The sequence below is a fragment of the Fragaria vesca genome, linkage group LG6, assembly GCF_000184155.1.
Source record: "Fragaria vesca subsp. vesca linkage group LG6, FraVesHawaii_1.0, whole genome shotgun sequence".
NCBI lineage: Eukaryota > Viridiplantae > Streptophyta > Magnoliopsida > Rosales > Rosaceae > Fragaria > Fragaria vesca.
Genome location: NC_020496.1, coordinates 32,238,809 through 32,253,103, shown reverse-complemented (window position 1 = coordinate 32,253,103; position 14,295 = coordinate 32,238,809). Strand labels below are relative to the sequence as shown.

General features: G+C 38.5%; 2 protein-coding genes across 2 annotated transcripts; both read right to left on the bottom strand.

Annotated features, from left to right (window-relative positions):
• Positions 1-6,256: 6,256 nt before the first annotated feature.
• LOC101298917 (cleavage stimulation factor subunit 2-like) lies at positions 6,257-7,227 on the bottom strand. The gene has a single exon (XM_004304270.1). It carries the CDS (start codon positions 7,131-7,133, stop codon positions 6,591-6,593), a length of 543 nt encoding a protein of 180 aa, XP_004304318.1. The 5' UTR covers positions 7,134-7,227; the 3' UTR covers positions 6,257-6,590.
• A 1,944-nt stretch (positions 7,228-9,171) lies between these two features.
• LOC101298628 (transcription factor bHLH48-like) lies at positions 9,172-14,201 on the bottom strand. The gene is made up of 7 exons (XM_004304269.1): positions 13,481-14,201; positions 13,277-13,396; positions 13,121-13,186; positions 11,238-11,306; positions 10,689-10,760; positions 9,804-10,011; positions 9,172-9,536 (listed from the first exon to the last, which is right to left on the bottom strand). The coding sequence occupies exons 1-7, from the start codon at positions 13,964-13,966 to the stop codon at positions 9,499-9,501; spliced, it is 1,059 nt and encodes a 352-aa protein (XP_004304317.1). The 5' UTR covers positions 13,967-14,201; the 3' UTR covers positions 9,172-9,498.
• Positions 14,202-14,295: the final 94 nt, after the last annotated feature.

Here is a 14,295-nt window from a genome sequence, read left to right as displayed (position 1 = left end):
AAAACTTTGGACCATTTCTCGATTTATGCGTGTCATCCTTGCGCAGGGCCATGCTAATCTTCTCTATATCGTTCCAATTTTATCGGATGTCCCTGAAGGGACGAGCTTACTTGAGAGAAAACTTTATATGAAGCGCTCTTTTCTTTCTATTTATGCGATATGGGACTCTTAACCTGGTATTCTATGAAGCGATAAGGATTCCTATTTCTAAAAGCATTAGTGTTTTACAAGATTGAAACAAACGATTTTTGATAGCTTGCATCTTCTATATCAGTTCAGGAATGAGGAGTATGAAATCTAATTCTTATGTAAATAAATTAAGCTTGGAGAGAGAATCAATGACTAAATGAACCAAACCATTATATACATCCAGCTTCATTTGAACTTTGAGGTGTTTATACCCAACATAATATATTTCATAATGCATTGAGTGGTGACATACGATCATGTGCTGGTGAGGTTGAACTTCCTAAAGTCATTGTTCTGAACTAAACTTTAAGTTCCCAGATAAGCTTAAAAGTCACTAATCAGAGAGACCAACAAGAATTCCCAGAGGCCAGAGTGCTCAACTGAAACTAGACACACTATTCTTTATAAGCCTGGACGTCAATCTTTGTCGCCAATTTAGTAACTCGTTATAGTTGAATACATAGATTAGTATGTACATATTAATATACATATCAAGTATAGTATTATTTGTATGTACATACAAGTATTAAAGCTGACTTGAATTGTAGGGAGGAAATCCGGCCATGCTGTTTAGTCAATCATTCAGTAGTGCTAAAGTTTTGTCTTTGACAAACTGGCAATGAAGAATGTCAAAACATAGATAAGTTAATCAGAGCAATGAATGTCCTGGAGAAGCATACGCTCCATCTAAGCAATCAGCAAGAATGGGTTTTACACCAACTCGCACCTGCAGTTGTTTTATACTCAGCTGATTAGAACCACCCTTTATCCTGTGCCTACCACCACAATGAATCTTCCCAAGAGACATTACAATGCAGTGAAACTCTTCCCTGAATTATAAACATATGTTTTATTTTGCTATATTGATTGGTTAAGAATATATGACAAACTTGTCATGATACGGTTTTCTTTTATAAAGTTAGCTGATACTAGAAATTAATTTTCTATTAAAGTGTGTATGTGCAAATAAGCACTGATTTATTATTCACCAGAGTCAAATTAAGTAAAAATGTGAAAGCGAATGAAAGAAGAAAGAAATAAAGATAAGTACATGGTATTTTCATGGAGAGCAAGATTTTCTGCAAAGCCGATCCATCTGGTTCACCAATCTTGAACATCAACAACTTAGTTCAAGCTCCCATAGTTTATGGAGTCCTGAAGAACTGATTAACCCACAAAATCACAAATTGTAAATTAACAAAGAATCTACAAAGAAAAACTGTGGTGGGGGTATATAATAATTTGAGAGAAACTGTGAGACCTGCAACCTCCGGAGTCTGGATGATGGAGGAGGTATTTCTGAGCTGTGAAGCTAAGTGAGCTTGAAGCTGGTCCCAACAATCCATCTCGTCCCTCACCTTCCTGAACCTATGCTGGCATTTATCACCATCACTTCTGTCGCATCTGCCAACCCATCAACAGAGGCACATATGTCAACACGAGGTGCATTTGATTGAGGCATTGAGCCCATAAAAAAGTTTCAACTCAGATGCATTCTTCATGAAGCCTATAGTCAAAATTAGTCCTGCAAATGCATTAGGATAACTATTATAAACTTGACTTGTTATGTTCTCAAAAGCGAAATCAACAAGTAATTTATACACCACCATATTGACTTGTTAAAACTGAAAGTAGATGGAGAACAAAAGATGGTGAATAGAGAACAAGAGAGACCATGACATACCAAAATTTGGTACTGGCCTCTAGTAAGAACTTTGGTCAATAAAAAGCAAAAAAATGATTCCCATGGCCCAGTATGCATACTTATAAGAACTTTTAGAAACTAAACTGAACTCAGAAGCCATTCAGCCAAAAAATACATGAAGCAATGTCATCCAACCTAGATTTGATAGATACCTGGTCATGAGATTGATCAGAGAATCTAATGGAATAGAGACTGGTAAGAACTTTTAGAGACTAACCTGAACTCACAAGCCAATCAGCCAAAAAATACATGAAACAATGTCATCCAACCTAGATTTGATAGATATCTGGTCATGAGATTGATCAGAGAATTTAATGGACTAGAGACTGGTAATCAATGGAGATTTCAAACTATTACAGAGATTTAGTAAAAGGGGAAGTTAAGGGCTTTTCAATATATAGACCTAGGTAATTATTCTCATTTTCCAAGACTCTGGGATGGCTAGCCTGAAGAAGCACCCCTAATATGGTGAGTTCTGCCCCCGTATATATGGATGTACCTTTAAAACTATAGCATTTAAAATAAGGTATTAATTGTATAGATACTAATCTGACCCTCTGGCAAGATTTCTGTATATATATGTATATATCCTGTAATTCCATAAGCATACAGATTCCTTAATCTGGATATCAAGCAATGACATTCACTTCCGAGGTTCTATAGCTACTCAAGATCATCTGAGAATTTCGAATGAAGTGTGAATTAAGAACTAACAAAACAGAAGACAAAAATGAATAATGTAAAAGATCTGTTCAGAAGTTTCACACAGATGTTCTTGTTATCATAGTGATGCCTCCTTATTAATTAACTTCCACTCAGGTTAGCTCGACCAATATACTGTATATCATACAATGAAAGCCACTGTAAATCCTAGAAGATGAAAAATTCTTCTAACTACATGGTAAGCTTAGTAGATCAGTTCAAAAATCACAAGGGCACTTGTTATCACAATAATGTAAACATTTCACTGTCCAACTCCCACTTAGATTAGCGTTGACCAATTTACTGTATATCACAAATCAAAGCCACTGTCAATCATTAACATGTCAACTAAAAGGTGGATTCTATGCAAAATACACTGTCGATCATCAAACATCAACACTAGAGCTAACATAGAGTTATAAACAAGTTCCTAAATTGTAGCCTAATTGGTTCTCACCAAACAACTTACAATACGTAATTCATATCATGGAAAATAATAGTTGCATAAATGCCTGTCTTCATCACTGAACAGTAGGACTTCCAAGTTAGAGGTTTAACTACAATACTACCAAAAAAAAAAAAAAAACCTAGATTTTGGATGTTAAACAATTAAGAATTTATTGGAAATGCCATGCAAATGGGAGAAATGATTTAAGCTTCCACTTGATAAGTACAGAGATATTCATGAAATTCCATCCTCTAAAAAGAAACACAAAAAACTCAAATCACTTCAAAATCAAGATAGTCACCCAACTTAGTCAAATTTGAATGAAGACTCAGACAACAAGTATTTAAATTCTGAGACTAGGTCGGTTTGGAATATCAAAATAGTGACACCTAGTCCAATTCTACAATGGTTGGCAGTTAATTAATTGCCTTTTATATAATATACAAAATTACACAGACATTTGGCCTTGCAAAGCTTAAGTTCTGATTCTTTTTAATTTGCTACTGGTGTTGTTCTTCTCCTTCAGAAAAAGATTAAAAACTAAATAATAAGTCAGTACACCCAAACTGAATGAAACCAGAGTAGTGTCAGTTATTTAGATTGTTACAGTCATTATATTTTCAATAAAAACTTGACTCGATATGTAAATCATCAGTGGTATGGCAGAAATACAATGTGAAATTTAAACTGCAGTGACTGCAGTTGTATGCTTACACTTGCATAATCAAATCCGAAATCAGTTTCCACTGGACCAATGAATGAATACAAACAAACCCAATGATTGATTCAAAACACAACAAAACTTGGTGACACCAGTAAGCAATAAGGGCATAGTAGCACAACAATTATCGATGAATGTGGTTCTTGAAATCCAAGATTTGCAGCAAACCCAATTCACCAGAAGCATAGAGATAAGAGATTAACATCAAACGCACCAGAAGCATAGAGATAAGAGATTAACATCAAACACATGAGCATTTTCATTTGCATTAATGGAGAACAAAAAGGTAGAAGTTAAGTTGCCCAGAACTAGATATAATGAATTCAGCTGTGCACTTATGTAAACACTCAAGTTTAAACACAATGAGTATCCAACTAATCAATTTAACAACAGAACAGATTTGACAAGCAAAAAAAATACCAACAACTGAAAAGGAAAAAAAATTTGGACCATTTCTCGATTTATGCGTGTCATTCTTGCGCAGGGGCCATGCTAATCTTCTCTGTATCGTTCCAATTTTATCGGATGTCCCGAAGGGACATACATACTTGCGAGCAAACTATATTTGAAGAGCTATTTTCTTTCTCTTTTTGCGATTTGGGACTCTAAAGCGATAATGATTCCTATTTCTAAAAGCATTGGTGTTTTACAAGATTGAAACCAGCGATTTTTGATACCTTGTAACTTCTATATCAGTTCAGGAATCAGGAGTATGAAATCTAATTCTTATGTAAATAAATTAAGCTTGGAGAGAGAACCAATGACTAAGTGAGCCAAACCATTATAGACATCCAGCTTCATTTGAACTTGAGGTGTTTATACCCAACAATCCAACATAATATATTTCATAATGCATTGAGTGGTGAGATAAGATCTTGTGCTGGTGAGGTTGAACTCCCTAAAGTCATTGTTCTGAACTAAACTTGAAGCTCCCAGATAAGCTTTAAAGTTACGTTGCTAATCAGAGAGACCTACGAGGACCCCCAGAGACCAGAGTGCTAAACTGAAACTAGTCGACTAGACACACTATGCTTCATAAGCCTGGACGTCATTCTTTGTCGCCAGTTTAGTAACACAGGCTCGTTACCGAGATTATAAGGCATACAGAAACTTGAATGCATAGATTAGTATGTACATAATAATATGCATTCATGACTATGCCTCACAAGTACGTGGTATGGTGCCTAATCCAGTGAGGCAATAATGTTATGGTGCTAGCTAGTTTAAGTAAGGCTGTTTTGTTAAAATGAGCGTGTTATTGCTGTTCTTGTGTATGGTTTAGTAATTATAGTCGGTAACTACATAAATTGATTTATGAACTAGCAGCAATGCTAGTGTTCCCCATGTATATACTTGTGATCAGGAGAAAACAAAGAAATGAAACTTAACATCACTTCTCCCTAAATAGCCAAGCAACTTTCTATGTGCTTGACTATGTACGATATGCGATAACCAAGCTGATGATTCTGAAGCAAGTTTCTTTGCGTTTGTTTTTAACTTTTTTCATTAACTCATAATTTGTTGACTATACTGCACAGGGAGTTTTATATGTACAAGCAGTACAACAACTGGCTTTCTGCGTGAGTATCAGTAATGCATAGACTAAAATTGATCTGCTTTCTTATGTGGTTAAATGAAACTGGTGTTTGATTTCGGGATCTTGAATCCATATAGAATAACTGAAACACAAATATATATATATATATATATATATATATATTATATATAAGGAAACCAATAGATAGTGTAATGCTATAGTTATATTTAATAATCATGCCCTGCAGAGGAAACAATCCTTGCGTTTAAAAAGTGTGGGGATCAAAGTTAACCAACACACTGAACACCGTGATAACACAGGAAATGAGTCTGTCATTTTCATCATTCTTTGGAGCAAAGAACAAATACTCGGAAAGTGGAGACTCTCCTACCGCGATCAACCAAAACTTTCTTATTCAAACTAATGTGCTGACTACACTTAGAACCTGTATATGCTACATAGAGATATCTAATAATGATGCCTGCACTACAGAGGATCCTCTAAAAATTGGTGAAGCATATGTTGCAGATGCTGTTCCAGTGGCAATGCCTAGCTGAAAAATAAAGCACGTTTCACCCATAATTGGACATTGAATCAAGTTTTTGCTGCAGTTAAGCATGTTTAGCTAATGTTTCAGCTCGACTATGGTTCTTTATCAGACTAAGAATATAGTTCAATCATTAGTAGCAACTCTCTAGACTATGGTGCATTGGTGCATGTTGAAAATGTGATATATTTATGTTAGGATTGTAGTCATATATATATTGGCATGAAAGGATGGAAATTTCCAAAGGTGCAGTAACACCAACAAATAGTAACATAGAACAATGGGGATGAAAAGCAAGCATTATGAAGAGCAAGAAATTCAAACAACACAGGGAGAATGAAATTGAAAGAAGCTGTATTTCTCACAAACAGCACAGGGAGATTGAAGTGTTTTACACTGAGTCTGTGACAGAAGATAAACTAAAAGCTTATCCTATTCTAAGTTTCTAACCAAGTTGCTGATAATGCTCAAAGCATCATCTGACCTTGCCTATACATCTGTTGGATCTGAATCACTTGTTGCCGCAGTTCCGGTGCCAATGAAGCCACCGTTTCAGGAGGTAGGCTCACAACTTGTTGCAACATAGCAGCGTCCACTCCCGCTGGAAGAGTCTGAGGCTCAGAGATTTGCACCTGTTCTGATTTCGGCATTGGCCCCTTTTGCATCATTTGTGGGGCGACCATATTCTGAGGCTCCAAAACCTGCTGGCTCCGGTTTCGGAACCAGCAGCTGCTGCTGGGGTTAGACATTAGGAAGCGGCCCCATATTAGCCTTCTCCATCATTTGAGGTGTGACCATTCCAAGCATGATCTGTGCTTGAAGCAGAGCCCTGTTCAGCTGTGGCCTCGCAAGCAACAACTCCTGAGCCATCTCCTTGTTCCCTACCGCAATTCCCTTCATCTCTGAGACCATCTGGGCCAACTGATTCCTCGACATTTTGGAGAGATACACAGTCAAAGCATCACTAGCCAACCCCATCGTGGCAGCCGCATCAACAGCCGCCTGCAGACCAATGGGGTGATGATTGGATTTCTCATTAGCAGCGAAATTGACCTTCAAACGGCGGCCATTGAGTTCGCAGTCCTGAAGATTGCGCAGGGCACTAAACGCCGTGGATTCGTCCCTGTACTCGCAGAACCCGAAACCCATGGGCTTCCCGGTGTCTTTGTCGGTAACGATTCGAAAAGAGACAACAGGGCCGACCTCCTCGCAGAGAGCCTTGACCTGCCCCTCGGTCGCGTTGTAAGGTATGTTCCCTACGAAAATCCGGCAAGAAGAAGCCATGATTAGAATGAGGAAAGTGGCAGTGGAAGACTCCGATTATATTGAGATTTCGAGAGTCCGATCTGGATTAGGATTGCCGTCCTTTCCTTGTCCCAATTGGATTCGGACTCGACGGCTTTTAAGTTACGCGTGTTCTGAACGCGTATGTGTGCGTGTAAGTTACGCTTTACCGATTTCTTTTTCTTTTTTTCGAATTACACCGTATTTGTTTTTTTTTTTTTAAAGATTGATATTTTTTTTTTTTTAGTAATTCACAATTTGTTTGAAAATTTCGGTAATTTTATAGCTGCGAAACGGTTGCTATATATCATTTCCGTCAGGAGTTTATTAAAAAAATTTAACATTTTTCGTTCTTCAATTTTTACTTTTCGAAATACACACAATGCAAGATTTTCAGGAAAAAAAAATACACTCAAAAAATAAACTAGTTGTAGCTTTTTCCGTTTTGAGTTACTAGTAGTAGCAATCTTGCCCAATCCAATTGTCTTGCCTAACTTGGTTATTGATTAGTTTTTAATAGTAGCAAATGAGAGAGGTAAAGGAAATGTCAATCCACAAAAGCATAAGCATATGTGTGTTAAGAGTAGTATGTAAATACATGGATCTCTATGGAACAAAGTGAAGTTTCTTGGAATTGGATTTGGTCTCCTTTTTCTTTTTTTCTTTTTTTGAATCTAAGGGCTCAGCCCTCACGCCGTTATTATTATTGAAATCGTTGAATACAAAAGGGGGACATAAAGCCTAAACCCTAAACCCTTACGCCGTTATTATTACTAAAATCGTTGAATACAAAGAGGGGGACATAAAGCCTAAACCCCATAGTGTAAGAACACCTAAAATTCTAAAAACAACATCAGGAGACCCTACACAACATATGCATTCAAGTAAGAACAAATTAGCAAAAAGTGCGACGACTCTATTTGCTTTGCATAAAACATGGCGATATAACGGAAAGCTAAAACTCATATGGAGTCATAAAAGACTGTATATATGTTTTCCCATCATGTGAAGATTTCACTTTGCCGTAAAGAGGCTGCTACCATTTAACTAAACAAAGAACTTGTTGCCTCATTAGAGCAGTTATGACACTCAGCGTGCACTTGCCAGGACGTCACCCTATAGTAAATGGGCTTATTAAAGTCATAAAGCCACACGAAAATAACCAACTAAAAAAGATTGAATTAAAAACAAAACTGAAATTAATTAAAATTAAAATGGCCCAGGCTGGGCCCAAAAATAGGGCCCAAGCCCAAGCTCCAAACCTAGGAGAATAGGGTTACTTTGCCGTCAGCCGCCATCATCCCAAACCTGCTACCACTATCGCCGCCCTTACCATTGTGCCGCCACACCCCCTCAGTTGGACCACCAATCTCCAGAGCCTGTCGGCCACATCGCTCCTCAAGGAGGCCACGAAATACACCGGACTCGAACCCCGATAAAAAACCACAAAACCAATCCGGATCGAAGCTTGGTTCGATCCATGCCGCCAAGTCGTCTTGATCTCACCTCCGTCTGTCCGCCAACGGGTCTATGTAAGCCAACCACTCCACCGCCCAGCCCAGCAAGTGTTAGGAGAAGATCCGCCAACCGTCACATTCCCCATCTCCTTAACCTCTCCTAACGTCACCGGAGATCCCCAAATCCAGAGCAATTGAGGAACCCGGTACCGCCTCTGCCGACACGAGGCAAACAAAGACCCCGTTCGACAACGGCAGAAGGGCTCGTCGCCGGACAGGGAACGCTCGCTCTCTCTGTTGTATCAAGCACGTGGGGCGTGTTCTCCAATTCCCAAAACTAATATGTAGGAATTGTGAGGGCAGAATTCTTTTGCAGCAAGAAAAGACCCTCTTTTTTCATTTCTTAATCTTCAAACTTCATTATCATGACCACCAGTGTGCCCACTGGATCACATGATATCACAATAATTAACAATGCAAAATAGGAAAGATGAAGAGAGAAGAGAACTGAGCAGCAATTTCAAAACCACAGCTCATTCTAGCATTCTAGGCCTTGTTATATCATACAAAGACAAAACTAGTGAACAGAAGAGGTTAAATCATAGTAGAGCAAATGGTTCTTTCAATGATTTTACAATAGGATCCCAATCAACCAGTTCAAAAAATAAGTATCGGACTGAGTGACCCTCAAAGTTAGTATAATATATATCATATATATAGTTCTATCTTATAACAACACCATACCAAGTCTATTTCCTCTCTAGGTGAGGAAACCAGGATTTTTAACTGCCCCTGACAAAATAGAGAACACAGAAATCCACCAAGAATGCCGAACAATCTCCTCTACTTCCAGCTAACTGCTAATAATACTATACTTGATATGTACACTTCTAACAGTACAACTTACTTCACAGCTCCGTCTTCACGTGACCTGTGTGCAGAGATGCTGTGCAGCAATAACAAAAAGTTAATCTCCCTCTTTTGCTCGTTAGAAGTTGATCTGTTTTATTTCATATATCTCTTCAAGTCGCAAATGAAATATTTGCACCCCATATCCAAATCAGATGGCATACTAGTTCAAATTCATGTAGCTATTGACTAGTGTGCCTCGGAAGAAGATATGGAAAGCATGATGCCATGCCCATGGCCAAATGTTTTGGAAGCTGGTATGAAAGCAACTGTTGTAAGAACAACAACGTTCAATTAAGTGTACCTGAATTTGCTGAAGAGTTGCAACTCATGAGTGAGGCCTCTGGAGTAATGAAAGTATGATTATCTTCTTCCCTTCCCCAACCTGGCTGATGAAGAGCATCAAAGTGCCACTGCTGTTGATACTGTTGTCTGCTCCCATTGATGGGAAATTCTGGCCACATAAGGGGTGGCGCCATATTGGAGAAGTTACTTTGCATTAGAGATAGGCTCTGAAAAGTTGTGGAGGTGATACAAATACATCAGTAATAGAGATTGGCGTAAACTATTTTACTAATAATTCAAGGATAGAACTTGCTCGTTGAACTATTTTAGCCTGTCAATTAACCACAACTTTACTCCAAACAAATGTAAAAGTTGAGGTGTCATAGTAAATAATTAGAACTCCACATCGTTACTCCCCAGAAGGGACTTAGATTCCCACTGAATTCAAAACTAGACACGACTGATGCATAGGCCATCTGATGTCTGATTGTAACTAAACCAATAGTAATCCATCATAATCTAAAGAACAGCTAAAACTTTTAAGGTAGCTTGATGGCATACAGAATAGGTGGTGAAAAATTCAACACTGGCCTGACATGTTCATGACTGAATAGTGCATTCAAATTGGATAGCAATCTGTAAATCATGCAAATATTCAAATCCATAATTAAATTTGGCATATAACCTATGCATTTAATTAAGGTGACCCACATTGGACGCATTATGTAAGTGATTAAAGGTAAAGAAGTAAGCAAATAAAATCTAAAAGCTTTTAACATTTGATGGAACAGAGCCTTAAGCAGGCAGGCATGCATCCAAACTCAGACACACAACTTGATTAACAGGAAAACAGCTTAGTAGTTCTTACAATAGGATATAATTGAAGCAGCTATGCAATACTTACTTCAGTGGCCAATAATTGATCAAGGTTGCTATCAATTCTTGGGTCGACTGTCGCAAGTCTCATTGATAAGAACTGAAATAAATGAAACATTTAAACAAAATCAGATCATGGCAGTACAGACTGTTCAAAATTGACACTGACAAATTCATTCACAGTAATCATCTGTTAGAGTCATTTTCCTGGATGGTTCTGTCATTTCAGTTGCTGTGTGTAACTTTAGGAGAGGAGAAGAAACTAAGCGGGTGAAAGTAACTGAGACCAAAATGATAGTATACAAGGACAGCTTGCAGTCTATAAGCACAGTATTTTGCAAATTTCAAGACCATAATAACATTTAGCACGGGAAGGGATTTTAGATGATATATTGAATCATTAAATGACACATCCCTAGATTAGTCTCCACTAGCTCTTTTTAGATGCACATCAAGAGTCATTCAGAGGAAAAAAGCAATGAAAGATTCTCCAACCATTTTTCTTTCAAGTTCAAGCTGTATCATTGCAGCGTTAAAGCTATTACTTGATATGTAAGAGTTGTGCAGCAGATCTGACCTCAACTTGACGTTGTAGGGACTGCACATGGTTGATGATTTCATCCAGAACTAAGGCGGTACCTGAAATCTGCAAACCAGAGATGTATTAGTAAGTGACTATGGAGTTGGAATCGTAAACCAGCAAATCCACACAAACATTTCAATAATTTAAGGTATTTGTTGAAGAATATAAAAAATTAAAAAGTCTGCTTAATTTGGTACACCCCTCTCATTCAAAGAAACAAGTTCAACCTTTTTTCTTCTTGCTCATTTCATTGTAAAGAGCATCAACAAAACATACTACAGATAGATCTTACATGAGATTTTTTTTTTTCTGTCTTGTATTTAAAATGCCAAAACTTCAAAGAAAGTGCAGTCAGAAACCTGAAACCCATATTTAGTTATTCATTCATGTTGCCCATGACTTTTCAAGTAAAGGCACTGTCATTGTATTGGTGTGAACTACAAATTACCGATAATGTATAGCATCATGAATGGCCTGAAGTACAAATGTCAACTTCACTGAAACAATGCCTGATTTCTTCATAGTGCAACACCATGAGGAAACGGCATTAACAAAACCAATCTTTTTACGATACATTGCAGAAACCAGTGATCAGACATACTAAAAGCAATAACTCACTATAAGAGAGAGAGAGAGAGAGAGAGAGAGAGAGAGTAACCCTTTCTACCGGGTAAAAATCAGCCGGAGTAAACTATACTGATCTTAGGCCTGCATCCATAACATTTTACAGGAATCTCTCAGCTTCCTACAGTGTACAGCTCACTGGATCAAATGCATTTGGTATTCATTAATGTAAAGTTATGTTTTCACCCTTAAACCTCCCTCCTTACCCTCTGGTTTTTCAGAAAAACAAGGCTAGTGGTCCAAGTAAAGTTCATTAGATGATATTATACTGGTAATGTTGTTCCATCCAAAGCAAAGCCATTGCACAGAAGTATTCCAATATGGGCCCAAATACTTGTCATCAGCAGTAACGAATTTTGGCATGCAATAGATTTTTGCTTCAGCTAAACTAAGTGAATTCTAATGAGATCTCACATCATATCCTACACAGTTAGGTCATGGCAGTTTGTTAAAGGAGGTTTTCTCTTGTCTTCCTCTTTCCATCATCCAACTAAGGATGGATACCAAACTTGTTGCAGAAGATGGTACCATGCACCCTTAGAATAGAGATTAGCATTAAAGCTGTGAATGGGACCCAAAAATATCTAACGTAACCTGCCCACTATGTGGGTCTCCCAAGCACTTCAACTCGCTCACTCCAGCTAGCAATGCTCCCTATGACAATGTTCTAAGGCAGTAAAGGGTATTATGCTCTCTTGAAAAAAAAAAAAACTCAGCTGGCTATTGATATTAAGTGATTTAAGTCTCATTTCCCCTTTTCCTCACTTGTTAGATGGCAATTCTAAGTAAGAGGTTTAGACTGAATTGGAAATACAATTGTCATTAGAGAACAAAGTACAAAATATATATTTTTTGGCTCAGAAAAAGAAATGATTTAGAAAAACAAAATATTTTTGGATGATATTAGCAAAACTAAAGGACATTCCAGGTAACAAAATTGACCTCCAAAAGGACATCTCACCAAACCCAGTAGTACCTCTCACCCCCACCACCTGTCCTTTCTATCAATAATAAATTGTCCCAGAAAAAAAAAATTCAAAATTAAAATTACAGAAATACCCACTAGTACAACAGCACAAGCCAGATAGCACTTTTCTTAGTACAAAAGCAATAACTTTCGTTAAAAGTTTGAAAATGATTAAAAGCAAATTTAGATCACAAGTTTATCTGAGACAAGTGAGACTGTGAGACAGATTCATTTTAATAATCCACCAAAATCTCAATTAACCAATTAATCCAGAGATTAAGATCACCTTATTGCATCCTGGGACCAGCTCTTGTAGCAACTTCATCCTCGCATTAATTTTCTCTCTCCTCGCCTATAAAATAAAAATGAAAATGAAATTAGTAATGACAATACTAAAAACACGTTTAATTAAGCACTTAATTAGGGGATTAAAGGAGATTACTCGCTCTGCTAAGCTATGGCTATCGGTAGCTTGGCCACGGCGAGCTCGAACGTGAACATAGGGAACCTTGTCGGCGTCTTCTTTGACTTCCGTTTTGCTCTTCTTCGTTGACACCTTGCCCTGAAATTTGGGATTGATTGAGATTGAAGGCGTAAAGATTTCACCAAAATCGAGAAATTGGGAACCCTAGAAACCCTAGCTTACCTTCTTCTCTCGTTCCTTTCTTTTGGCCGACGACCTCTGGTTGTTCTTGGTCTCCATCGACGACGAGTTAGGGTTCGAATCGGTCTCGGCAGGCTCGCTCTTCACCTTCTCCATATTGACGCCGGAGTTCGACGGCGCGGCGACCGCTTCCGGCGACTGCTCGCCGCCGAAGATCGAGAACTTGGCGGCGCGTTGGATTAGCTCGACGTCTCTGGGGAACATGAGGCTGGAATTGAAAGGATTGACACAGGAGGACTTGAGCAGCGGCCCAACGGAAACCGGAGGCTCCGGCGAGAGGTGGAGGAGCTCCATGGCTTGGGTCGGCGGGAGCTCAAGAAGCGCCGTGAAGGAGCTGGCGTTCTCCTGCTGCGGCACCGTCATGAGCCGCTGGATTTCCTCGCGGAATTGGAGGGTGTCGAGTCCGGGTTCTTCGTGGTCGGGTCCGGGTAAAGCGGATCCGGGTACGGTTCCGGCGATTGGGTCCATTTGACAGCAGCAATTGAAAGCTCAATTTCAATTTCCGGTGTTCAATTCCACTCCAACAGTGCAATAAGCAAGATAGTTTATAACCAAACAGGCAAGCACCTATTCAGCTGTAGAGACAGACAAAAGGAAATGTGGGGCGAAATAGGGAAATGAGTACAAATATAAAAAGAGAGATTTAGAGGTGAGTTTGGAGCTTGAAATGTTGAATGGGGGATCAGTAATGGCGGTCAAATAATTTTTATGCTGTACTCTGATGATGATAAGAGAGAGAGAGAGAGAGAGAGAGAGAGAGAGAGAGAGAGAGAGAGAGAGAGAGTAGTACTACTACT